This window comes from Harmonia axyridis, chromosome 2 (genome assembly GCF_914767665.1).
Source record: "Harmonia axyridis chromosome 2, icHarAxyr1.1, whole genome shotgun sequence".
NCBI classification, from domain to species: Eukaryota; Metazoa; Arthropoda; class Insecta; order Coleoptera; family Coccinellidae; genus Harmonia; species Harmonia axyridis.
Window position 1 is genome coordinate 6,139,377 of NC_059502.1, and position 27,133 is coordinate 6,166,509.

The 27,133-nt window shown below is 36.7% G+C and overlaps 1 protein-coding gene across 2 annotated transcripts in view; it reads left to right on the plus strand.

Annotated features, from left to right (window-relative positions):
• LOC123673153 (follistatin-related protein 5-like) overlaps positions 1–26,170 on the plus strand; it is a 182,866-nt gene extending 156,696 nt beyond the window's left edge. For both annotated transcript variants that reach the window (XM_045607601.1, XM_045607602.1), the window contains 13 exons: positions 8,709–8,993; positions 14,132–14,229; positions 14,342–14,483; positions 15,109–15,162; positions 15,225–15,346; positions 18,764–18,901; positions 20,483–20,593; positions 22,138–22,245; positions 22,588–22,741; positions 23,803–24,003; positions 24,124–24,270; positions 24,328–24,417; positions 24,618–26,170. In XM_045607601.1, coding sequence (XP_045463557.1) covers positions 8,709–8,993; positions 14,132–14,229; positions 14,342–14,483; positions 15,109–15,162; positions 15,225–15,346; positions 18,764–18,901; positions 20,483–20,593; positions 22,138–22,245; positions 22,588–22,741; positions 23,803–24,003; positions 24,124–24,270; positions 24,328–24,417; positions 24,618–24,757 — 1,790 coding nt within the window. In that variant the 3' untranslated portion in view covers positions 24,758–26,170. The remainder of the gene's footprint in view (positions 1–8,708; positions 8,994–14,131; positions 14,230–14,341; positions 14,484–15,108; positions 15,163–15,224; positions 15,347–18,763; positions 18,902–20,482; positions 20,594–22,137; positions 22,246–22,587; positions 22,742–23,802; positions 24,004–24,123; positions 24,271–24,327; positions 24,418–24,617) is intronic.
• The last annotated feature ends 963 nt before the right edge of the window (positions 26,171–27,133 follow it).

Consider the following 27,133-nt stretch of genomic DNA (forward strand, 5'->3'; position numbering starts at 1 on the left):
AACATGTGGAAAGACAGAAAGTATCCAACTCAGCACACAACCCCCCACCAAAAAAAAGCCAAGCACCAAACCTTCCCGTGTTTATTGAACAAACCCTATCAAAGAGCCCTGAGCAATTCTCTCCAAGTCTGCTAAAACTCCATACCCAAAACAATAACCTCCAACAGTTCCTCCAGTCGCTTCTTCGAAATCATTTGTCTTCCAATAGTTTTAATGCATTCTAGATGGCGCGCATAGGTTGAAAGGTTCATCAAAGTGGAAGTTTCCGCATTTATTATTCCGAACGAATAGCCGAAACTGCTGTTTGAGCGAAATTGAAGGATTACGCTAGCGTAATCTATTACGTTTGAGCAGATATTTCGGGTTGAAATTGTATTAGATCGCTTCTCGAGCGAAGTGCTGTAATTTCCTGTCTGGGGATATGGCTTTTACTGACGGGAAATCTAGAAATTTTCTTATGTCTACGACAATCGGATTGTTGGGAGGAGTTTCTTAGGGTAATTGATGTTGGAGTTTGTTCTTTTTTTATTGTTCGCGATTTTATTACAAGGGAGGTTATTTGGGATGATGAAGTGTATCCAGAGCCACATGGATGAAGGCAGAATATTTCGATTATACATGTGTTGTAAAAGGATCCAGCAAGTCATTAGGTGTCAGGAAATATAGGGTGGTTTTTTTCGAGGTATATAACTTTAAGTTGGTATTCCTGTCCAAGATGGCGACCAATTTGACAGCTGTCAAATGATTTATTCTCAGTTTGGTTTGACAATTCATCATGGATAGACTCACGCCTGAACAACGCTTGCAAATAGTTCAATTTTATTTCGAAAATAATGGTTCTGTGCGGAATACGTATCACGCGCTACGTCCATAAGCGATGAAGCGCACTTCTGGTTGAATGGCTACGTCAACAAACAAAACTGCCGCATTTGGAGTGGAGCTAATCCTGAAGTGTATGTCGAAACACCGTTACATCTAGAAAAACTGACTGTTTGGTGCGCTTTATGGGCTGGTGGAATCATTGGTCCGTACTTCTTCAAAAACGATGATGGTCAGAACGTTACAGTCAATGGTGATCAACGGTGATCATTCCTGAATTGAACAACCATGATGTCCAGGAGCTGTGGTTCCAACATGACGGCGCAATATGTCACACAGCTCGTGCCACAATCGATTTATTGAAAGACACGTTTGGTGACCGCCTAATTACACGTTTTGGACCTGTGAATTGGCCTCCAAGATCTTGTGATTTAACACCGCTAGACTACCTTCTGTGGGGCTATGTAAAGTCATTGTTCTATGAGGATAAGCCACAAACCCTTGACCATTTGGAACACAACATTCGCCGTGTTATTGCCGTATACGACCACAAATGTTGGAAAAAGTCATCGAAAATTGGACGTCCAGATTGGACTGCATTCGAGCCAGCCGTGGCGGTCATATGCCAGAAATCATATTTCAAATGTAATGCTACAATATTATCTTGGGGATGAATAAAATTCATGTCAATCGAATAATCCATAGTTGTTTTATTGCAATTTAAAGTTCTATAGCTCTAAAAAAAACACCCTCTACAAGGATCAAAAAACAAAGTAGACGAAATAACTGAAACCAAATAACATTGAGTACAATAAGAGAAGAAAGAGAAGATTCTAATGAAATAAATCAACAGCCAAGGTAAAACACAACAGCAACATACCAAGATACAGATGCCGATGGTGCTTTGGGGATTTTAACTCACTGACATTTCCATTTCCGGTGAGAGTTAAAAGTGTCTTGTCTACCATGTTGAATATAACTGCCAGAGGGTATCAAAACACAACACCTACATTGCAACATCACCTGGAATACGCAGGAAAAAAAATTACCTTGCCTTGACACATACCTAACCTAACCTAACCTATCTTTTAATACGCCATCTACTACGATAAAGCTTCATACAACGAACCTCGTCCGACATAACCTCGCCTACGAGCAGACAAAAATGTCTAGGGTGACACGAAATTATTCGCTCTCATATATTCTTAACGTTTGACGTCTCAGATCCTGATCGCTGGCTTCTAACCCAACTTATCGCGGCATTATATTTTATGGATGAGTTTGCGGTCCAAAATGAGGCTGGGAATGATTGATGATGCGAACTAAACCCGTACTATCGCGGGGGAAGAACGTAAGAGAACAAACACATGTCACAGGGGTAATAACGGCAATAAAGTTATCAAGGCGATATTTCAGTTGACGAGAATTTATTCCTCGAGTCGAGAAGCGTACGAGTTTTCGGATGAACGTGTGTTACTGAGTAACGTGCGTTGTGAGATGATATTGTTTCGAATGGTCTTGTTCATTTTGGTTCGTTATTTTCGGTGATAAATCTTTTGGAGATGCATCGTTCGAAGTGAAACGATTATTTTAGTCTTTATAAAATATTCACTTTTTTTTTAATCTGAACAATTTAAGTCGAATTGATAATTAACTATTGCGTCAAATTTGTATCAGGCAAATTAGGGATCGTGAATTCCAACAGTGTTCACCGATTTTTCGTAGGCCTCACAGTTTAAGAAATTTTTTACTCGAAATTTTGGAAAAATCGGTAAAAAATTGAATTTTTATCTAAGAATCGTTATATCTCTTAAAATATTCGTCAAAGACCCCTCAAATTATAACGTTTTTTGAACACCATGTTCTGAAACATACTGAGGTTTCAAAGGCGTAGCTTACGTCCAGAAGAAGTTGCAGCCTCGGGTATTTTATCCATTTTTTTTTTAGAAAATTTCAGATTTCACCTATAATTTCTGAAATAATGTACTAATCGCCAAACTGCAAGCATTATCGAGATCTACCTAGTAGAATCAATCAATGAAATGCTACAATAGTCACATGAAGGAACTTTTATTTTTTTTAAATTTTCGGGTTAGGTACGTTAAGTACGTTATTCAACATTTACCCCGGTAGAATATTTAAGTTGGCATTCCAAGGAATGGAGATGGGCATCAAAATGAATGGTAAAATAATTAATAATATCAGATTTGCCGATGATACAGTGGTGCTAGCAAATGGGATCGATGAACTTCAATTTCTTATGATATATAAGATTTCGGATTGAAACTCAATACTTCTAAGACCAAATATATGATCGTGAGTAAGAAAATTGCACCACCTAGTATCCTAAAATTAGGAGATAAGCCTATTGAACGTGTGGAAAAATACAATTACCTTGGCACTATAGTAAATTTCAACTGGGAACAAATCACTGAAATCCGCAGCCGTATAGAAAAAGCACGATCAGCATTCCTGAATCTGAGAAACTTGTTTGTCAACAGGCAACTTAGCATTTCCTTTAAGGTCCGTGTATTGCAGTGTTATGTTTTCTCGGTACTGTTCTACGGAGTTGAAGCTTGGACCCTCATTGACGCACTGCTCAAAAGACTGGAAGCATTCGAAATGTGGACTTATCGCAGAATTCTTCGAATATCATGGATAGATCACTTCACTAATGAAGAAGTATTGAGAAGAATGATCAAGAACAAGGAAGTTGTGTTTACCATCAAACAACGAAAGCTTCAATACTTCGGACACGCCATGAGGAACAGCAAATACCAAGTACTGCAGTTGATAATACAGTGAAAAGTGGAAGGCAGGAGGGGACCGGGTAAAAGAAGACATTCATGGTTGCACAATATTAGGAAGTGGTTTGGCCAGACATCCATACAACTTTTTAGAAACGCAGCGAACAAGATAAAATTTACCATGTTGATTGCCAACGTCCGGAACGGATAGGGCACGCCAAGAAGAAGAAGGTATGGAAAATTTCACGAAAATTTTTAGATTAGAAATTTTTTAGGTGAGATCGAAATTCGGATAATCAGGGATCGTCAATTCTGGCACCGCTGACCGATTTTGCGTAGACCTCACAGTTTTGAGGGCATTCGAACTCGAAATTTGGGAAAAAATTGAAATTCCATAAAAAAATCGTTATATCTCCTAAATTATTCGACACAGACCCCTCATTTTTTTTTGAACATCGGGTTCTGATCTGAAACATAGTGAGGTTTCAAGGGCGTAGCTTACGTCCAGGAGAAGTTGCAGCCTCGGGAATTTCATCCATTTTTTCTTCGAAAATGTCAGATTTTAACCTATAACTTCTGAAATAATGTACTAATCGCCAAACTGCAAGCATTTTCGGCTAATCAGGGATCGTCAATTCTGGCACCGCTCACCGATTTTGCGTAGACCTCACAGTTTTGAGGAAATTCGAACTCGAAATTTGGAAAAAGATTGAATTTCCATCCAAAAATCGTTATGTCTATCTTACATTTTTTTACATTTTGTTATTTAGTAGCTCCTTCAGATTTTACATTATGTATAATTGTTATTCAGTAACTCTTTCAAATTTAATAATATGTCTAACTGTTATTCAATAAATTATTCGAAGAAGCTACTGAATAACCGATTTTCAAAATGTAAAACCTGTAAAAGCTACAGAATAATAATTATCATTTTGAATAACTGCTATTCAGTTGCTTCTTCACATTTTAAAATATGAATAATAGTTACTTAAAATGTAAAACCTGAAGAAGCTACTGAATAAAAATTATTATTTTGAATAACTGTTATTCAGTAGCTTCTTCACATTTTGAAATTCGAATGACCGTTATTCGAAATATAAAATCTAAAGAAGCTACTATGTATCGAAACAATTCATTCAATCAAAAAGTGAAAATAGAATAATTCAATTAAATTCATACTAAAAAAAAGTCCATTTTCCAATTTTCTCAATCCCCCTATAGAATCAACAGATCCGGCTTTGAAAAAAAAATCGTCGACAAAAGCGGCAAGTATCCGAAATCCACCGACGAACATCATTAGCCGACACAACGGCCAAAATATCCTGAATCATCGGTTTAATCCACTGCGCGCTCACGGTAGTAACTTCAAGGAAAAGTCCTCTGAAAAGCTAATGGTTCGAAAGCGGTCTATTGGAGCGCTTCGGCGTTCACGAATTCGCGGCAGGCGGCATCCGAACCCACTAATGATACTGTGAAAGCGGCCCCTTTAATATTTTATGACTGTCATGATGGCTCTATGGTCTAGGTATTCGCTGCCGAATCCCCGAAGTTGGAGGTTGTCATTAGGATAGTCGGTGTAATGTATATCGAGACTTGGGTCCTTTGAGATGCTTTTCAATAATTAGGTGGAACGTCTGAGGTTCATAGACTTGCCAGTTAATTTGCCGAAGTGATTCTTGCCGTTGTACAGATTTTCGTGATGTTTGCCGTCTTGAACTCTCCAGGTGTATTGATTGTTTGTACCTTTATTACAGAAAACTCTTGATGGACTGCGATCTTATGATTTGTATCTTTTGCTCTAGATTGAATTGATTGCTAATTGAAAGCTCTCTGAATAAAAAGGAGAAAGTTGAATGAAACATGGTTTTTTGTAGCAAAGCTTTGAGTTACTAACTTTCTGTATGAAGTTGACAAATAGGAATTCCACAGCATTTGAAAGGCTATCTCAAACGAACTGGGCTGAAAGCAAGGATGGTGATGCTGCCATATATCATAGCAGCCTTCATTGTTCAATGTTGTTTTCTAGATTTTCCTATGCTTCTTCGCACTGAAAGCTCGCCGCCTCCTTCAAAATCAGCTTGAGCAAACTCATAGGGCGCAAATTAGCGCTCAGACAATAAGAAATCGCCTCAGAGAATATGATTTGAGGTCTCGTGTCGCGGCAAGAGGCCCAGCTCTTACCCCAGCCCATCGAAGGGCGCGTTTGGATTTTGCGAGAGAGCATATCCATTGGGAAGAGGCTGATTGGGAAAGAGTTCTCTTCACAGATGAGTCTAGATTCTGTCTCTACCATTGTGATCGAAGTTCCCTTGTATACAGACGTCCACATAAAATATATGCTCAGTGCACTCTTTCCCAATCAGTCTCTTCCCAATGGATATGCTCTCTCGCAAAATCCAAACGCGCCCTTCGATGGGCTGGGGTAAGAGCTGGGCCTCTTGCCGCGACACGAGACCTTAAATCATATTCTCTGAGGCGATTTCTTATTGTCTGAGTGCTAATTTGCACCCCATGAGTTTGCTCAAGCTGATTTTGAAGGAGGCGAGCGGTTGCAAACCGTTGTCTCAACGAAGAAACTCTCAAGTAACGTTCTTGAATGACAGTTGTTACCCGTGGTCTACCCTGTCCTGGTCTTCGGACATTCATACCTGTCGAGTGCAGAAAATCAAACGAAAGAAAAACTGTTGATCACTAGAATTGATCGAGAACAACTGATTTCAGAATGGAGCCAATATATTCAAAATCTGATAATCTCATCTTTTTTTATTCCTGCTGGGAAAAAACATCTGTATTGAAGAAAAACGTTGAAAGTGGATAAAATATGCATGCATAATTCTGATAAAAATTATTATCATCGAGAACACCTTCAGTTGTAGAATAAATTTGAGATTTCCATAATGTGCGTTAATTCTTTTGCGAAGTGTATGTTTACCACATTGGTCAAAGACTCGAAATTTGAGAACATCAATAAATAAATAACATGTATTCCTAGCAAACTACCGACCCCATCGATTCAATCCCCTAGAAGCATCACAATAGCTTCGAAACCTCCCACACATCCACTTCATGTCGAATTTCCAAAAATAAACAATCCCTCACAGAAAAACCGAACGAGACAGAAATCCCACGTGTCTAATGCGATTATCTATTTCCGAAGCGACTCCTGCAGGACCTGTAGAACAAAATAACAGGAACGAGAAAAGAAAACATCCCTTGTCGAGTCTGCGAACAGGTATATACCCACTCCTTTTGTTCCCCCTGTCTCGATGTTCTGTTTCAGCGTCGATCAAGTCTTCCGAAGTTTTTGTTTATTGTTTGTTTTTGCGCTCTCCGATATAGTTCTTGTTTTCATTGAGAGAACCCGGAGTTTGAAATTGATAGGAGCTCGGGGGTTGGTCGGATCTGATATGTTTGTGTGCCGGAGTAACTGCCGATAACAGGTTTCTATGCGAGACAAGGACGGAGCGAATAATGTGCCCCGTCCTTGTTGTTTTATTTTCGGTCATTACGTTGGGAATTATACTGTTATTACCTGCTTCGATTTTTTGTTGGGCGTTCTTTTTAGTTGGAGTTTCGGTTGCGTTTGGAGAGATGCGGAAAATTTGATACTGTTCTCATTATGGGGTTTTAGATTGGATGGGATAGTGGGTAAAAAAGTTGATTGATGATGTCTCGTCTGTGTGGAGATGGTAGGTTATTTTTAGTTTTCTTGATTAGGGGGTGGAGTTTGGAGAATGTGGCAAGAATGGACTTTTGTGGGATCATTTTTCATTTTGTAATCTGATGTATTGGGTATTTGATCTGTAGGGATCGTCTTTTACTAAATAATTTTTCATTTTTACAGGATTTGAATTTTCCAAAATTTATAGAAACAGTAGTAGAGGAAATGATTACAAATGAGTACATTGTCTCCCAAATTCGATGCTCACTGAAAGCATTTTGAAAACTATGAGACTTAGAAAAAAAACTTCAAAGGTGTATACTCGATTTGGTTTATTCATTCGAAAACATTTCTCCACAATGGTCATTCGAAATTATAGAACAGTTTTGTTTAGCATCCTGTATTTTCTGAATGGTTGAATTCAGAGCGGTGATGCTATGACGACATATGCTCTGTATCACACAACATATTAAAAATTCAATCAAATTCCCCTAAAACCAATTTCTCTTTGGTGCAGTGCGTTGTTCTTCAAAACTCTGAACTACCACTGAAGAGTAGTACACTATGAAGAAAAATATTTCATCGTCATTATGACAGTTATAGCAGTTCCTATGATTGTCATGATGATGAAATATTTTTCTGGCCAGTTGGCCAGAGGGAATAAAGTAACTCTACCGTAAAGTTACTACCGAGGCATTGTGGTATCAAGGTTAACACCTGTTGGTCCTGAGCCCATCTGTGGGCTTGGAAAAGACCGACATCTGGCAGCATCTGACAATGGGAGTGGGACAATAGAAAAACCCTTCGGAGAAACACTCTGGATCTTGCTCAGGCAAAGAAATTAGCGGTGCTTTCACCGACCCATACCAGAAGCTCCTGAAGCTACCACGAGCTGAGCTTCGGGTAATGGTGCGACTGCTGACTGGACACTGTCGGTGCAAATACCTGTTGCACTGCATGGGTAAGTCAGCAGATGAGATCTGTAGGCTCTCCGAAAAGGAGTTAGAACAGTCTAACACATAATGTGACTGGCCTAAGAACCGCTCACATGGGAGAGTCAGTTCTAGATGGGTTTGCTTGAATAGGTAGGCTTAAAAACAAAAGATCAAATTGGTTGTAGCTTCCGGAAGGCTAACAGAGTCGCAACGACTCCGATTCAGTGAATAATAGTAATGATCATGGCAATATCAATCATTAGACCTAGAAATGTATTATGCATTTCATTCAGTTAGTGTAGTTATAATCTACTATTTTACCAGTTTTTCAACTTTCGTATCTTTTAGGAATTCTGTTCAATTACTTACGTTTCTTTGAAAATGTTCCAATAAATATATCAATACCGGATGTTTGTCCTTTTATGTCCCTTAGCGTATGTCAAACCTCAATCAACAAGTGGATCGTCCTATAAAAGTTTCGTCCATGCCCCCCTACCTCATATATTTCATCTAGACTAAATACCCTCGAAATCTTTCCTTTTCCAGGTGTCTCCGTCGTCTCCCTGGACAAGGCACTCGAGACGAACCATCTCACAGCCAGAGTGGGAGATAATGTCGAGATCAAGTGCGACGTAACCGGATCTCCGATTCCCCCGATAGTTTGGAGGAGGAATCAGCTCGATCTGTCGTCGATCAACGAAGAGGACGTCAGAGTTTTCAGCGACGGCAGTTTGTATCTGACCAGGATCCAGCTGCAGCACGCCGGAAATTACACTTGTCACGCCCAGAGGAACAAGGATGTGGTCCAGACCCACGTGCTGACCGTGCATAGTGAGTTCAAAGATCAATCTTTCGATATCTAGATTATACAGGGTGTATCAGTTTCAATCGTTAAACATTTAATGGGATATTCTCCTCGTTGTCCTGATTCGGAAAAATGTATATTATATACCTCTATCTCGATCCCTAAGAGAGATACAGGATGTTGAAGTTCACAAGAAAAAATCATTTTATGCAATAGCTTCCATAAAAAAGCTTGAATTCGAACGAAATTTTGCATGCCTACCCTACTCCCTAAGGGCTATTTTATGAAGTTATTTCAGATTTTCGGGGAACACCAGTGGCGTGCAATTCGGTCACATCTCAAATATTTCGAAGAAAAAAGTATACCGCTGTTTTTTTGAAGGAATGAATGAAGCATAATCAAACTTGTTCAATTTGGATTATAATTTTCTTTTACAGAACAAAATTAGAAATTTCAAATCCATACATTATTATTTTCTTCGAAAGACGTGCTAACTCGAAATTGGCTAAAAATTCATAATTTAGTCAGCCACGAATTGAATTCGGTAAACTTCAACATCCTGTATCTCACTTAGGGATCGAGATAGAGGTATTTAATATACATTTTTCCGGATCAGGACAACGCGGAGAATATCCCATTAAATTTTTAACGATTAAAACTGATACACCCTGTATGTACAAGGTGTAACCAGCAGTGCAATATTGTTCAAATTTTGTGAGTTTGTTGAGTTTCATCTAAACGAAGGAAAAACGTTCAATAAATGGTTTTATGGCTCTGATACCACCCTTATAATCTCAATATTCGACCTCCATCCCAATTGGACATCAAAAAGACCGAATGGTCTATAAAATTTTCGATTCGTTCGTGACTTTGGTTTTCATTAAGAGGAACTCCGCATATAACAGCAATATCAAATTTCAACATCAGATATTGCCGGCAGGTCATTGTAGTTCCAGAGTATCTCTTGTAACCCCTCTAGGCTCCAGCGATTATAATGATTAAATTGGGTCTCAACTGTGGGGCAATATTAAGGATTGAATAATTTCATTAAATTTCAAATTGAACTCTGTGATAACGATATAATGAAAGCTTGGGCCCTGATACCCCGAATATTCCCGGGTTTGCATTAATGAATAATATTCTTCTCCGGTTATTGTGCCCCTTTCTAATCATCTCTTCCTCCTTGTATACCTCTTTTGGGGCCTTGGCTCCAGACCGATATGATATTACGGCGGGGAGTTTTAGTAGGGGTGGTTTTTGAAGTTGTATCATTTGAACGGATACGATTTGTTATTTGATACATGTTTTCAGAGATATAAGAAGTGTTTCCAGGAAGAATGATTGCTTTAAATTAATTCATGAAAGGTTCTTTCATCAGAGATTTTTTTTTAATAATAGAGCAAAAGATGCTGCAGAGAATTAAGATATTACTAAGGCTTCAAAAGAGAAGAAATAAATGTTTGTAATAATTCTAAGTTGTTAACAATATAATAGCTCACTATCTGAGTAACTGTTACTTTTGAAGCTGTCATCTTTTGATATTTGACAAGTTAATACTACACCATTACTACAAATGTTGAAATTCACCACAAAAATGATGAAAAGTCAGTGCTCAAAAGTAAACCACTTCTGGATCGTCGAGAAGCACCTTCAAAGCCGGCGATAGTGAAACTGGTATGAAATTTCAGCTATTGGGACAAGTTAGTAATGTGAAGAATCGAAAACGCATGCGGGATCATCGTTTCAACCAAAGAATATTTCTGTTTTTACAATCTAATCAGTTCTGAAGGTACATACATGAAATTAGATTACACAATTTATGCACACCAAAGTTATACGAGTGAATATCTTCAACGATAGAAAATTGAAAATCAACATCGAAGTTATTGTTCATCACGCGAAAGTGTGGATCGATGAAATATTATTAATCATTATGATGGAATGTTAGTTTCATGGAAGCCCCACAGAAAGTAGTCTAGCGGTGTTGAATCACAAGATCTTGAAGGCATATTCACAGGTGCAAAACGTGAAATTAGGCGGTCACCAAACGTGTCTTTCAATAAATCGATTGTGGCACGAGCTGTGTGACATGTTGCGCCGTCTTGTTGGAACCACAGCTCCTGGACATCATGGTTGTTCAATTCAGGAATGAAAAAGTTAGTAATTATGGCTCTATACCGATCTCCATTGACTGTAACGTTCTGGCCATCATCGTTTTTGAAGTACGGACCAATGATTCCACCAGCCCATAAAGCGCACCAAACAGTCAGTTTTTCTGGATGTAACGGTGTTTCGACATACACTTGAGGATTAGCTTCACTCCAAATGCGGCACTTTTGTTTGTTGACGTAGCCATTCAACCAGAAGTGCGCTTCATCGCTAAACAAAATGAAATGGACTTAGTGCGCGATACGTATTCCGCACAGAACCATTATTTTCGAAATAAAATTGCACTATTTGCAAGCGTTGTTCAGGCGTGAATCTATTCATGATGAATTGCCAAACCAAAGTGAGAATAAATCACTTGACAGCTGTTAAATCGGTCGCCATCTTGAACAGTAATGCCAACTTATATACCTCGAATGAAAACACCCAGTACAACGCGAGATAATGATAACTAAAGCTATCTATTGGGGAAATAATGGATTTCATTGTACTACCTTTCAGCTCGGGCTTCATATTTAACTAATTTTTTTGTCTTGACTATCTCGACAAATATATCGATATTTTATTTCCAAAAACACGCCCACTACGCCCTCAACCTTTACAAAACTCGAATTCCAATCGTAGAAATACCCGAGCCCATTCCGATACGTTTATTTCGAACGGAATCGAGTCGAGCAAATTCGATTATTTCAAATTCGTTTGCATAACAAAAGTTTCCTGTACCGGATTTCGATGTCGCTCTAGAAAACTCAATTCGAGGGAACTAATGTGGATCAAATGGAAGGTAAATACCCCAGTTCTGAGCCTCGAGGATAACCTGTAATACTATTACGGGGGAAAATACTGCCGTATTCGAGTATGTAAGGTTTTGAATACCGTTCCGAATCGCATCCCGAGCGTTTTGTATTGCCTGGTGCATGTTTGTTGGCCCCCCTGAGTTACCGTTTTTGTGTTCGGGACCCGGTAGCAACAGATGGGAGGGGATTTTCTTTGTGCTGGTTCACTGGAAGGATGAAAATGGAGGTATTTTTGGAGTAATCGGATGATAATTTGTTGATATTTTCCATTGACATTATTAATCATATGATATTTTAATTTCCTCTATTTTATTATGTAATTAATTTCAGAATTTTTTTCATTGTTTTTTTTTAATATTTTCGTTTCTTATTTCATATTTATAGATTTTGGTATTCGCAGATATGTAGGTCCTGGAGAATGAAAACGATTTTGATGAAATTACGATTGTTCTTGAATTCATTCCTTGCTCTAAATAAAGGGTGGTTTTTTTAGAGCTATAGAACTTTAAATTGCAATAAAACAACGATGGATTATTCGATTGACATGAATTTTATTTATCCGCAATATGATCTTGTGGCATTACATTTTAAATATGATTTCTGGCATATGACCGCCACGGCTGGCTCGGATGTAGTCCAATCTGGACGTCCAATTTTCGATAACTTTTTCCAACATTTGTGGCCGATATCGGCAATAACACGGCGAATGTTGTCTTCCAAATGGTCAACGGTTTGTGGCTTATCCGCATAGACCAATGACTTCACATAGCCCCACAGAAAGTAGTCTAGTGGTGTTGAATCACAAGATCTAGGAAGCCAATTTACAGGTCCAAAACGTGAAATTAGGCGGTCACCAAACTTGTCTTTCAATAAATCGATTGTAACACGAGCTGTGTGACATGTTGCGCCGTCTTGTTGGAACCACAGCTCCTGGACATCATGGTTGTTCAATTCAGGAATGAAAAAGTTAGTAATCATGGCTCTATACCGATCACCATTGACTGTATCGTTCTGGGCATCATCGTTTTTGAAGAAGTACGGGCCAATGATTCCACCAGCCCATAAAGCGCACCAAACAGTCAGTTTTTCTGGATGTAACGGTGTTTAGACATACACTTGAGGATTAGCTTCACTCCAAATGCGGCAGTTTTGTTGTTCATCGCTAAACAAAATAAAATGGACGTAGTGCGCGATACGTATTCCGCACAGCACCATTATTTTCGAAATAAAATTGCACTATTTGCAAGTGTTATTCAGGCGTGAGTCTATTCATGATGAATTGCCTAACCAAACTGAGAATAAATCACTTGACAGCTGTTGAATCGGTCGCTATTTTGAACAGTAATGCCAACTTAAAGTTATATACCTCGAAAAAACACACCCGTTACATGGATAAGCTCTCTGAAACTTCTCAAGAAACCCTGTATTCGTCATCAACAACACATCATCAGGAATACAACAACAAAACACTCACCTAGTAGAAAAAAATTCTTCGAGTTACACAAACATTCATTTATATTAATGCGCAAATAAATCTTTGGATGAGCCAAGCCTATAAAAATTGCTTAGTGTTTGTTGCTTGTTCACGAGTCCACTAGATGTTTTCACAATATTCCGAATGTTATTTTTCGAATGTTTCAATTAGGGATTATATTGAGTTACAAAAATGAATGTATAAAAAATTGATTATATTTTTCGAAATACGGAACAAATAACTGCGTAATCTGGTTCAATATCCTCGGATTATATTCATTTCCAATTTCATTTTGCATTAGTCGAATGTCATGGAAAAAAATAGATATCCATTCGATTCTGATGGAAATGAAGGCTGGAAATTTGTTTTAGCGGTAGTTGGTTCTATACGAATTCTCTTTTTTGACCGGTCATCTCCGAATAGATTTTAACTCTAATCCAGGCTAGAAACATTTTTTTTGTTAAATCATATAATAATAAGAAAAATGATAGAAACCAAGTAATACTAATATTCCTTTTCTATCATCAATCATCATCAAACCTTATTTTATGATAGAATACACAAAAATTGAAATATATACAGATCACAAATCGATTTCTGAATTTTAAGTGAAAATTCTCCTTTCGTTCTTATGAAATATTTGTGTTCTGAAGAGAATCTCAAACAGAAAACCAAAACTTCCACTAAGAACATCGCAAAACTAAAATTTTTCTTTAAACTTTTTCAGCTGTTCCAGAAGTACATGTCACTCCTAGAATACAGTCGAAAAGGCCTGGGGAAGAAGCTACTATGTTTTGCCATGTTGCAGGAGAACCATTCCCCAAGGTAAATAATTATCTTTTAGGAGGAAGCTTCAATCGAGAACTTCACCATTACCTATAATTTATGAAAATCTCAATTTAGATTTGCCTCGATAATGCATAAGATACCGTTTCAGGTGGAATGGTTAAAAAATGATGACTCGTTGAGGATGGAGAACACAAAGAAGTATCAGCTTGTTGGTAATGGAACAGCATTGAAAATCGAGGATATTGGTTTTGCAGATACTGGCGCCTACATGTGCCAGGCTTCAAGTATAGGTAATGTATTCTGTTGACTATGGTAGTCTCTTTATAATTAATACTGTATATTGGCTCTCATTGAATTCATATATTTTTTCATTCTTTCAGTGACAAATGACATATAATCCAAACAAGCGCGCAAAAACTCTTGACTTTATCAGTGCTTTTCCCATTTTGTCTTATTTCAGTAGTTTTATCGAATCTAGACCATACTGCACAATACTGAGAAGAGGAATTGGTCTGAAATTCTGTTCATATCGCTTTCAAATACTGTAAGAGAATCAGTTTTAAACCATGACATCATAACTTGGTACACTACAGCAAATTCTACGTTGACCTAATTTTACGACGAGTTCAAGTTGTTTCACTTTTTCCTCATTGCCACGTATGTTCATACGACCATCCAACAAAGGTGTTCAAACCGCAAAAATATCTCTTTCTAATGCGAACATGACATAACAGCCAGTCCTAAAATCCTCCACCTCCTTCCCGCCATGTCAAGTGGACGGCATACAGAACAGAATGACCTACGAAAACAGTTGCTCCACATTCGCCTCTTCGTCTTTTTTCCAATTTCCCGTGCGACCGACTCGAAATCGAATCAAACCAGACCAATCTCGATTTTTGTTCCCTTTTTTTGCAGGTGGACTAACAAGGGACATCAGCTCTCTGGTGGTGCAGGAGCAGCCAACTCCCAGTGAGTAGACACAGAGTCCCTCTATTCCTATGTAAATAACAGCGATGAATTTTTTTTCACAGCGTCCGACAATGAGGAACGTAGATTTTTCGCTTTCCACGATTGGGGCGTATCGATCTACGAACCCACGGCTTGTAGGCTTTATCACAGGATCCAGTCGACGGATATTATACCCGGCACACAGGTATGTTAACTGGAAAGATCAGAGCAAATTTTCATTTGAGTTTTTGAGTGACAATACGAAGTGATGAGAACCTTTTGTTTTGACATTGTACAATTACAATCCAACAACTTGTGACAAACTTATATCCTCTAGAATAACTAGCTTTATTGCATTCATAAATGTTAATTCGTTCATCATTCCTTTATGAAGCAGGAATAACCCATTTGGATATCTAATCACAGTATCAAAGTAACGCAATATATTTCGCTTGTTTTTCTGACTTTTGTCTGACACAAAATTGTTATTGTTCATACCAATAATGAATTCTATTTGTAAAAGTGCACTTAGGAAATAAAAAGCATCAACCGTGAATGGAACATCCTTCATTGTCATAATTTTCATCAAGTCATATGTCAGAATGTTTCCAGTAATATTTCCAATGCATTTCCATCGAGTCTGTAAAATCGAATTACATTAATCTTATCAAGCAGAAGGGTGTCGTCTTGAGAAAACATTGAACTTCTTTGAATTTACCACTCTCTTCGAGGTACCTATTGCAATGTGATTTATCTATACTGTTTTACATGATCTTTTACATATGTTCACCAAACACCCGTGATATGAGTTGTAAAGGTTGAAGAATATGCTATATTGCATTCATAATCTTCGTTTGATTAGTCATTTCTTAATAAAGCACTAATAACCTATCAGGATACATAAGCACAGTATCAAAGACAAGCATTGCATTTCTCTTATTTTTCTGACTTTCGTCCGAATGATCTTTTGGCAAATCTTCACCAAACACCCTGTATATCAGTTGTAAAGAATATGCTATATTACATTCTTAACCATTATTTCGTTTATAATTTCTTCATAAAGCAGTAGGTAACCCATTAGGTTGCCCAATAAGAGTATCAAAGAAACGCATAACGTTTCACTTATTTTTCTGACTTTCGTCTGCCACTAAATTGATATTCATCATAATGATAATGAATTTAATTGGAAATGAAATAATCTGCTATATCGCCATCACAGTTTTCATTTGATTTATCTCTTCTTCATAAAGCAGTAGGATATACAATCACAGTATCAAAGAAAGCATTGCATTTCTCTTATTTTTCTGACTTTCGTCCGAATGATCTTTTGACATGTCTTCACCAAACACCCTGTATATCAGTTGTGAAGAATATGCTATATTACATTCAAAACCATTATTTCGTTTATAATTTCTTCATGAAGCAGTAGGTAACCCATTAGGTTATCCAATCAGAGTATCAAAGAAACGCATAACGTTTCACTTATTTTTCTGACTTTTGTCTGACACTAAATTGATATTCATCATAATGATAATGAATTTCATTGAAAATAAAATAATCTGCTATATCGCATTCACAGTTTTTATTTGATTCAACATTTCCTCATTAAGCAGTAGGATATACAATCACAGTATCAAAGAAAAGCATTGCGTTTCACTTATTTTTCTGACTTTTGTCTGAATGATGTTTTGACATATCTTCACCTAACACCCTATTCATAATCATTATATCTTTCATCATTTTTTCATAAAGCAGTAGCGACCTATTAGGATATCCAATCGCAGGTGGTATTAAAGAAACGCTTGACGTTTCACTTATTTGTCTGACTTTTGTCTGGCACAAAATTGATATTATCATAAAGATAATGAATTCCATTTGTAACCGTGCACTAAGATAATAAAAATGAATGGAACATCCTTCATTGTCGTAATTCTCATCAAGTAGCCAAGTGATATATCAGAACGTCAACTTTCCAATAGTATTCCCAATGCATTTCCATCGAGTCACTCCTTTCTCTGGCATCAAATAACATTAAACATGTCAAGCGGAGGGGTGTTGTCTCGAAAAAACAATATTAAAATTGAACGAAATCGTCATGCCAACTTCCACCCTGGAAACGCGAAATGTTTCATACCTATCCGGGAAAAACAACCACGTTTCGTCCCTTTTACGACCCCCTCCATTCGTGCAGCGATACGGTTCATTATTCAACGGAACTAGATTACCCGTTATGATCGTCCTGCATATTTAACCCTCAAATTGACTGTTTCATCAAATGAGATTATACATAATGGAGTAATTGCTCACCTGCATGCATGTTATATAACCACGCATAGAAATTAACCGCCCACCGACCATAAAGTATGTTCTTTTTCACGATAGAATATTCTATGAATTCTGCGGTGGACGGTTTTCGTTGTCGATTAGTTTGTATGGGGACCTTGGATAGATTCGAGCGTCAAGAGGGGCAACTACATGCCTAATTCGTTGTCAGCAGGGATATAAACTTTGTTGTTATGATACGTGTTGGAGTTTCTCTTCCCCAATTAGGAGAAGCTTGTAATCCGGTGTTTCAGGGCTTTAGGTGTTTTTGAGAGTGCGGTGCCTGTCTTTGAATATTTTCTTAGGGTTAAGTTGATACGAAGAGGGTTTCACGTCATGAATTTGTATCAAGAAGTTACATACCGAAAACAAAAGAGAAGAAGCATTAATATGAAGTGGTAAAATTTTGTGTAGTTATTCAAATTTATAGTTATGTGCTTATGTGTGTTATGTGTTATATGCTTATCATTTCATCTAAATGTTTGTTACTTTCAAATATTGAGCCAAGAGTCTTGGATATTAACATCGACACACCAATAGATAATTCGAGATCAGAATGAATTCTGTTTGGCCGATTGCGGTGTGAGAAAAAACACTCGAAAGCAATGTGCTATAATCTAAAAATTTTCACTCGAACTGTGTTACAGTATATTGATTTCAAACCTTGAAAACACACATAATCAGGCAATTTCTTATGTTCCGTTTGTTAATCCTTCTCTTCTCAGCCAATATGCTTATTCTGATTTTGCATATTTATTTCACTGGTTAGTAATAAGAATAGGTTTTTATTTCAATAGCCATCTGCTATACTCAAGTTGATCAACATAAAATATTCTCTCAATAAGAATTTAATTTAATTCATCGACTTCCAGTATCAATGAAACGTTTGGAATAAAATTTCAAAAACTTGCAAACGCTAAAAATATGGTCATACCATTGCTGAAAGAAATTAACTATAATTCTTTCGTTACTAAACATGAAAAAAGGGAAAAAGGCTTGAGTAAATACAAAATTAACGTTGCTATAATGATATCGTAAAACGGACAAGTTCAATCCGTATTGACAAAATTAGTTTCGGCAATCTGAAAGGCCACTTCTCCGATTCAAACTCAGCCCTATATTTCCCATTCAAGTTTCTCCTTAAGATAAATCCTTTCCTCCATATTTTCCAAGGAAACCCGCTCCTTCTTCCAGCCACAATGTTGCAAGAAATGAATGAAGAAAATGTAGTTTCGAACACAGCAACGTAATACACTCAGGACTGAACAGGATGGAAAATAAACAACCCCTACATTTTCAGGAATACGTTTGCGGCGATAAGGGTGTAAAATGCTCCTGGGGCCGGGCAATAAATGTTGCCAACAGATACGTCTACGCTTCACAACCGGAGCAAGATCGAGTGCTTATTATATCCAAAGTACAGATGGTGGTGGTGGATGTAAGTATTTTTTTTTTTTTCATTTTAATTTCGTGAGAGACTGGAAACTTTGTGTTGGGTATTATTTGTTCTTTTCATGTTTGAACTCTCATATTTATAATCTTGTAAAGTTCACACAACTCTGAAGATGAAAATGCTTTCAGTCAGAGGATTTTAAACCTTTTGGGTTTTCAATCCCGTTTTGAATTTGAAAACGAACATATTCCACCCATACGAATGAGATTAAGATGATGTTTATGCACTCAATAAATTCCTCGGAGTAATAAACATAGATAGAGTAATTTTCAGCAAGCAAATTTTGTCCCAAACATGAACTATCAAATTTGACATGAAGTGCGCGGAAATGAAAACATATCAGTGATACGATATTTCACTCCATTCGCGAGTTTCTCCATAAAGAACGCACTTCTTATGTCCTATAGTGAATCAACATTCCATATCAACTCAAAATATAGTGAGATGAATACCTAAATAAGTATATCAGCAATTCAGAAAACAAACTTCAAGCGCGCTAAACGACGTGGAAACAACGGATGACACTAGGAGAGCAATAGGTGCTGAACCTTGGATTTCAGCAGGTAGATACAGAAAATAATAAATATTCTGCATAGTATGAAATCGACAATTAGAAAAAATATCGGATTCCAAAAATTCAAATGTGCATATTTAATTGAGAATCACTCAAATGAATATATTTCATTCTATATAATAATATGCATTCATAATGATATAGTAAAATTGTGGATTTGAAAATATATCACAATTCGACAATGTAATCTAACCATGTTGGGGACATATAAAAATTGCGTATACATTCTCTATCTATGTTTATTACTCTATGATAAATGTCATAGTTTTTTATTCACTTATGAATCAAAATATTCTTAATTTACCTATCTGCCCATAATGACATCAATCTTCATCAATGAATAAAGGTCATTTTGAGCTATATCCAGTGGCGGCTAGTGGCAGTATAAGATAGTGAGATAAATTAGAAAAAAATAATAATTATTATTATTGTAATATACCTATATATTTTATGTTCAAGGACAGAGTTTATCTAGTGAACTTTACTTTGTCAGTTACATTATAATCATTATAAAAATCTTCATTACTAATACATACTCAACTAATACATACTTAATTGATGATAATATGATGAATATCCTGAAAGGGAGACAAACTTATATGTATAAGAGACAGTTGAGACACAGCAAATCACATCAAAGCCAAAACCAACCCAATATTTCGCTTCCCGTATAGTGCAGAATGATTACAGTTCCCCATGCAGCATAGGCATGCCTCAAATCTATTTTTAGAAGCCGCTAGACAAGGAAGCGCGTTAGGCATGCCGTAGACCATTTACTTTTCAAAAAGGAAGTGAGATTAATAGACAAGAATCGTGAGATTGAGATGGATATTATGGAACAGAAACCCAGTGCCGTACCGATTGATGTGAAATTCTTTGAATCGAATTTCAAAGGCGTTCTCCTACTTAATCTTCATACAATGAACATACGAAATATTGCCCTAGACGTCTCGTTCAATATTTCATTTTGATTCTTCTTTCTTGTGTTTTAGGTCGTGAACACAGACAAGTACCCAGTGGATCTGCACTACGTCCCGCATCTGGACCAGGTGTGGGTTCTGAATTGGAGATCGTTGAATAACTCCGGTATCAAGACGATTCAGGTGAGGTGGACAATTCGTATCGCTTTATACTGGAATCCACCTGGGATCCCATCGATTTGATTGAATTGTTAATCGGGTGAACCGTTTCGTTCTCAATGTTTGCCCGTAGATCTGAACGGAATGAGGTTTCAATTCCTGGTGAATTCTCGTCGAGACGTCACTTTAGGATTAATCCCTTAGAGGAGTGTATGTTTATACATCGATGATTGTTTTGAATATGTCCTGATTAGTTTTTGAATGGGTAATTTTATTTTTTGACTAGTGGACTGAGTTGACGTTGTCCAATCAATAATTTGAGAACAAATTTTCAACTCTCCAATAGTTTCCTGAATTTTTAATTTTCCATTTTTTTAATATTTGAAATTTTTGACATTATATGAAATACTTCAGTCGTCCTTGAGTTATGAATGCTGTAACTTACCCGACTTTGTTCTATATGATGAGAAAATATCTGAACCTTCATGGGTTATTTGGATTATGGTTTATTAGGCCAATTGAAAAGTCCTCGGTCTGATGCACAGCAGGCGGTGCTATTATTAAATCCATTAGATTTTTAGATAGTATCAACCATTAAACGATACGTGTCAAAATTTGACAGCAGTCCGACCATTAGTTTGTGAGATCTTGCTTTGTAAGTGTAGCTACTTTTGTTATTCGAAAAAATATGGAAAAAAAATTTCGTGTACTGACAAAATATTGCTTTCTGAAGGGCACAATACAGTTGAAGCAAAATCTTGGCTTGATGAAGAGTTTCCAGGGTCTGCACCAGGAAAATCAACCATCATTGCTTGGTATGCTAAGTTTAAAAGAGGTGAAATGAGCACATTAATAGCGATTATTATATAGCGTTATTGGATCGTTTAAAGTATGACATCTCAAAAAAATTGGTGCTGTTTCATCAAGATAATGCGCCGTGTCACAAATCAATGAAAACAATGGAAAATTGCACGAATTGGGCTTCGAATTGCTTCTGCATTCACCGTATTCGCCAGATCTAGCCCCCAGCGACTTTTTTCTGTTCTCAGACCTCAGAAGAATGCTCGCTGGAAAGAAATTTAGCGCCATTGAAGAAGTAATCGCCGAAACTGAGGCCTATGTCGAAGCGAAAGACAAATCGAACTACAAAAATGGTATAGAAAAATTGTAAGATCGCTATAATCACTGTATCGCCATCGAAGGCAACTATGTTGAACAATAAAATCGATTTTGCCAAAAAAAATATGTTTTACTATGCTAGACCGGGGACTTTTCAATTGGCCTCTTATAATTCCCGAAAAAAAGTTATTTGTCTTTCAAATAATCAAATGACTAGTTTTTGAATCTTGCTACGAAATTAGCTTCAAACTCAGGGTTGTAAACGTTTGGATACTCTGAAAGCAATTCGAATATTTTGAACTTCAACCCTAGAAAACTTCAACTATATCACAATCTTTCACCAAAACAATGATAGTCTTTTCTCATACTTACTTCAGCCAATTCAACTCTATTCGGAAACCTGTGTGTCTTCACCGAACGTAATCCATCTTCATCATTACTCTTTTTAGGTTATTCGAGATGCTGGACAAAAGAGAAAACATCACACAGTCCATCCAGAACCTATTGATGGACAGTTCGATCTGGTTACTGGATTGTTCATCCCTTCTCCTAAACAGGTAAATTATTACATACTTCAAAGACAAATAGAGTATCACATGTCTCTTTCAAATTTCGGGTGACAAAAATTTGGTTGCGTTTTGGAAATTATCACTATGAAAGCATTCAAATCAGTGGATTTAATTACTGATTCCAATTTTATTATTTTCATTCATACATTTTTAGCTACAAAAAATGGATTGAGTCCTATTCAGTCAGTCATAAAATATTCGATATTGACAGAGAATATCTCCTCAAAAAATTGTTCCAAACTCGTCACAAACTTATCCCCCACAAATCACTTTGTAACTTGACCGTCGGAAAATGCTTGTTCCGAAACTATCTCTTGATATTTGTTGCAGGAGTTATCCCATTACAGCTTCAAATATGGCTACGTTACGCATACCAATCAGAGGGGACTCTACAAATTGGATTTGGTGAATTTGCGATACACCAGGTCTGTGGATCTGACTCCATATAATTGCGTGCCTCTACATATTCAGTTCTCCGCCCTGTGTAAGTTGACCTGCTTTTATTAGATTTGCGGTCCATCCCAGAAAATGGACCCTTGCTTGATGATGTGTACATAAAGTTGAATATTCCTACTTTCATCTTGGAACTGGCGGTGTTACCGAATACCAAATAGGAAATTCTATGATTGCTGCGCGATGTGCTTTTGCAGATGAATTATGATGTGGTTTGGAAGGTTGCCAACATGATTTCCTTCCGTTTTAGATTGATTTGGAGATCATAATTTTTAATCTGCAGTATTCTAGAGTTTGATTCATTAATTTCAGTTTGGTTATTTCATTCGGAATGCATTGGAAAATTTCTAACGAGGCTCTGCTTGTACCTTTGGGGTATCGCGTTTTCGTGATGGAGGACAGACGAGAACTTTATTGTGGTACAGCATTCGGAAATATTCTTGAGCTTTCTACTAACTCAACTGGTCATCACCTCGTAATATACTACACTGAAATCTCCTTTCCCCAGTTTTATACAAGTTACAATTATAAAATCTAATTTTACACCGTGAATTTCTTCTTCCTTTTCTTATTCTCTAAGTTATATGCCTGTGCAATGGTATCATGGTACCTGCATACTGATTAGGATAGGGGAAAGATATTCTCTATTGTATCTTCCTGAGAACCTCATGAATGAGAAAGTTGTATGCACAAGTACCACGAAAGACCATTGTTACAATAATGCAGGTATATTCATATTAAGTATTGTGACGACAATTTCGGATGGACACAGACATTATTTCTACTTGCTTTTTGTCACCACATAACTATGCTCCATTGTAATGCTTTCAATACTTCTGGATGACCTAACCAAACCTAACAACATAAAAGTCAGAAACGTAAACGATAATTTAGTAATACAGCTCTTCATACCCGAAAACTGCTTGTTCTAAATCATGATGAACTTCTGAAGATCTCCATGTACCCTTTCCATGTTATTCCAGAATAAATAAGCTCAGTTTGTTGTTAAGCTTCATCAGAACAAATAATTGTTCTTTATGGAGAATGTTCAAGAGGTTCGAATCAAATTTTAATGATAATGTCTTCCAACAGATGGTATGGTTATAATGCAATGCATGGAACCTATTACCAAGAGACCGACAGGTCAGTTAGTACTTGACTACTTGACCGACACAGTGGTGGAAACCAAAACAACACTTCTTGGAGTACCGTATGTCTCACCAGATTCCAGAAAACTAATTACTGTTGGCAGAACTGCTGCAGGCACGACAATAATAGTGGAGGAAATCACCCGTGAGTGTTTGGTCATATATTTCATTTCAACTCTCTGAAACCACGATCAGACCTTCTGTTTTACAACTACTTTTTACTTTGCTACTACTCTTTGTTTGATGAGGACTAACCTTTTTCTAGCTACTGGATTGGTATTCCTATTCGATGTGAAAACCACTCTAAATATATCAGATGTCGCCTTCTATCCAAGTCAAACCACTCACAGTTTCGATATATATGCCAGCGCCCAAGACAAAGAAGATCTGCTGTATCTGAATCTCCTCACAGGTAATCAATATAACGAATGAAGACAGAATGGAAACATGTTGATATTTTGGATTTCAGGCAAAGTTGAAATAATAACAGGCGTGGGAAAAGCAGTGCCTGTCAAACTGACGCAGTGGAATAATCCAAATCGACCAATCAGCGGATCAGGTAAGAGATTTCTCCAAAAATTTTTTCAACCCTCCTGAATAGATTCCTGTAAATATCCTCACCGACGCCATCTAGTGTCTCCACCAAGAAGCATCCCTTTCATTTACAGGTTATTATATCGACGCAAACCCCATCTGTCAGGGGTTTGCTCAATCCTGACCTTATAATCATAGAACTTTAATCGATCCGTCATATTTCAGGCCTCTTCGGTCAGTATATGGTCACACCTGCCAGCGAAGCCTTGTTCGTGATAAACGGAAGATCGAGAACTGTCAATTGTGAAATAGGATCGGTAATACATCCTAGCGCAATCGTCTGGACGACCGTGAAGTTCTACTAGGACCCGCCTGCTGGCATATATCACTAACATAATTTATTTTCTATTATATATTTGATTCATAACAATCGATATGAGGAAACATTCAACTCGACATGGGAATTTGGCAGACCAGATTCACAAAACTCAAAACGATTATTCATTGCATCTTTTTTGAATGTTGTGCCTAAGATGCATAGAATACCTGGTGTGTGGACTGATTCAATTTTTTTCCAGACTTTTTCAGACCTGTTGCTTTGGTGTTCTGCTTCACCAGAGTTTGTAAGGTGGCGCTCTTCAGAAATTTTCGAATTCCCGCTATCTGCTTGGTGCCGTTTAAAAATGAAATACTGAGTTTAGACTTTACAAACTTTCATAATAAATTACAATGCAGTTCCGATCGAATTTTTAAGGAAATTAATGGAATATAATGACAGAGTATAGAAGATTGTTACGAGCATAGAATATAAAATATTATTGTTCTATACTCGAAGGTCACGAGAGCAGAGAATCGAGAGAAATGTCAAATATAAACGATGTATGCGCCATCTGAAACAGACGCGATCCCTCGAAATGAAGTAGGTAGAAATCTGAAAAATCTCCTGCTTTGTCTGAAAATTTTAAAGGTATCAGGAAACACACCAGGTTTTCGATCCATCTTAGAGAACAGAAAAATATCAAAAACTGGTGATAACTCAATTGGTTATTGTCTGAGAGAAAACGTAAAATATTTATATGATCTTAAAAATCAATTTCAAATATTAGAATACCATAAATCAGGAAAAATATTGATATTTATGTTGAAAATTCCCATAGTTGTATGTTATCTCTTGGGATTTTTCTATTGAAATGAAATAATATTGTTAATATTATACTGAAGTTTTCGATAAATGAATGAGTAGGATATGGATGTCTATATTAAGCATACCTTAAAGAAAATCTAAAAAATCCTGTCTATGAAATATGTTAAGTAATAGCTTATTGCTCGATATAAATTCTATCACTCCTTAGGTTTTTGTTTATTGGGGCTTGAAAAAAAGCTTACTCATAAATATGTGATAAACCCTCAAGGTAATTGAAATCATGAATTTTGATCGTATTTTGAGAAGTTCACACCGATCTTCTCTGGAGCTAGAATGCTGATTAAATAAATGTGAGATGGTTTTTATAACCTTTTCAGTCACTTGACCAGCTCGAAAATATATCAGATTTACAAAATTTATCCAAGTTTTAAGTAATTATTTCAGTGGCTGAACATCAAAGCGATTAAAGTTAGTCAAGAAATTACTTTGGTTATATTATAAAAGAAGTGCTATCAATCAATTTTTTTCACCAACAAAGTGGAAAATTCTGGATATTTCTTGAATTCGTAATTTTCATTCGATCTTACACAGGGTGTTCCTTTATGATATGCTGATATTTAAGGAGCAATTCTTGGAGACATCTCATGAACGTGTGTCTCAACGTGCTAACTTTTGAGATACAGGGTGGTAAGGTTCCGAGAAAAAAACTATTTTTTCCTCCAAAAATATACAATGCTGATTTCATACAGACGCCACTGGTAAAAATAATAAGTTTTTTCTTCATAAAATGTATCTTGATGCAGTGAAAACGTGTAACTTATTCGATTAAAATATCTGTAAGAGATCATTGCTCTTGCAGAATATTTTTGGAGGAGAAAAAAATGGTACAACACTGCTTTTTTCCAAATGAAGAATTATTTTGGAGTCTCATGGAGTGATTTTTGTATGGAAATTATGCAGGTGATCAGTTCCATTTAATTTTTTCAAGAAGTCCATCGATGACAATTTTTTTTTCAATTATGAGTCGTTTTTGAAAGAATTTGAGCTCTAAATTTCATTTTAGCCGATACGCGAATAATTTCTACGGATTGGTCACCCATTGGACACTTTTAGTAATTTGTTCCAGAAATAAAATCAATTTTTATATGTTAACCGAAAATCATACATCGGACAAAGTAAAATCACGAAACCTGATTTCTTCAGAAATGAATGAAAACAAAATTTCAAAAATTATTTTTAATTCGGAAAAAGCAATCTCGTAACATTTTTCCCCATTAATAATCAATGCAAAACCCATACAGATGCCACTGGTGAAAATAAAGGAATTGTTTGTATGTACATTAGAAAATGTATTCTGATGCAGTGAAACAGTGTACCAAATTTCATAGAAATATCTGCAATAGCATAATTGTGATAATAAAAAAAAATATTTTTTCTGGCAAAAGTAAACACGTTCACTACTTACGTTCATTTGAAGTTGTTCTCTCAAAATGACTCCAAGAATTACCCCTTCAATATCAGCTCATCATGAAGGAACACCCTGTATTGAATTGAATGAATTTCAAGTTCTTTTCATCAATTTTTTTTTTCATCCAAA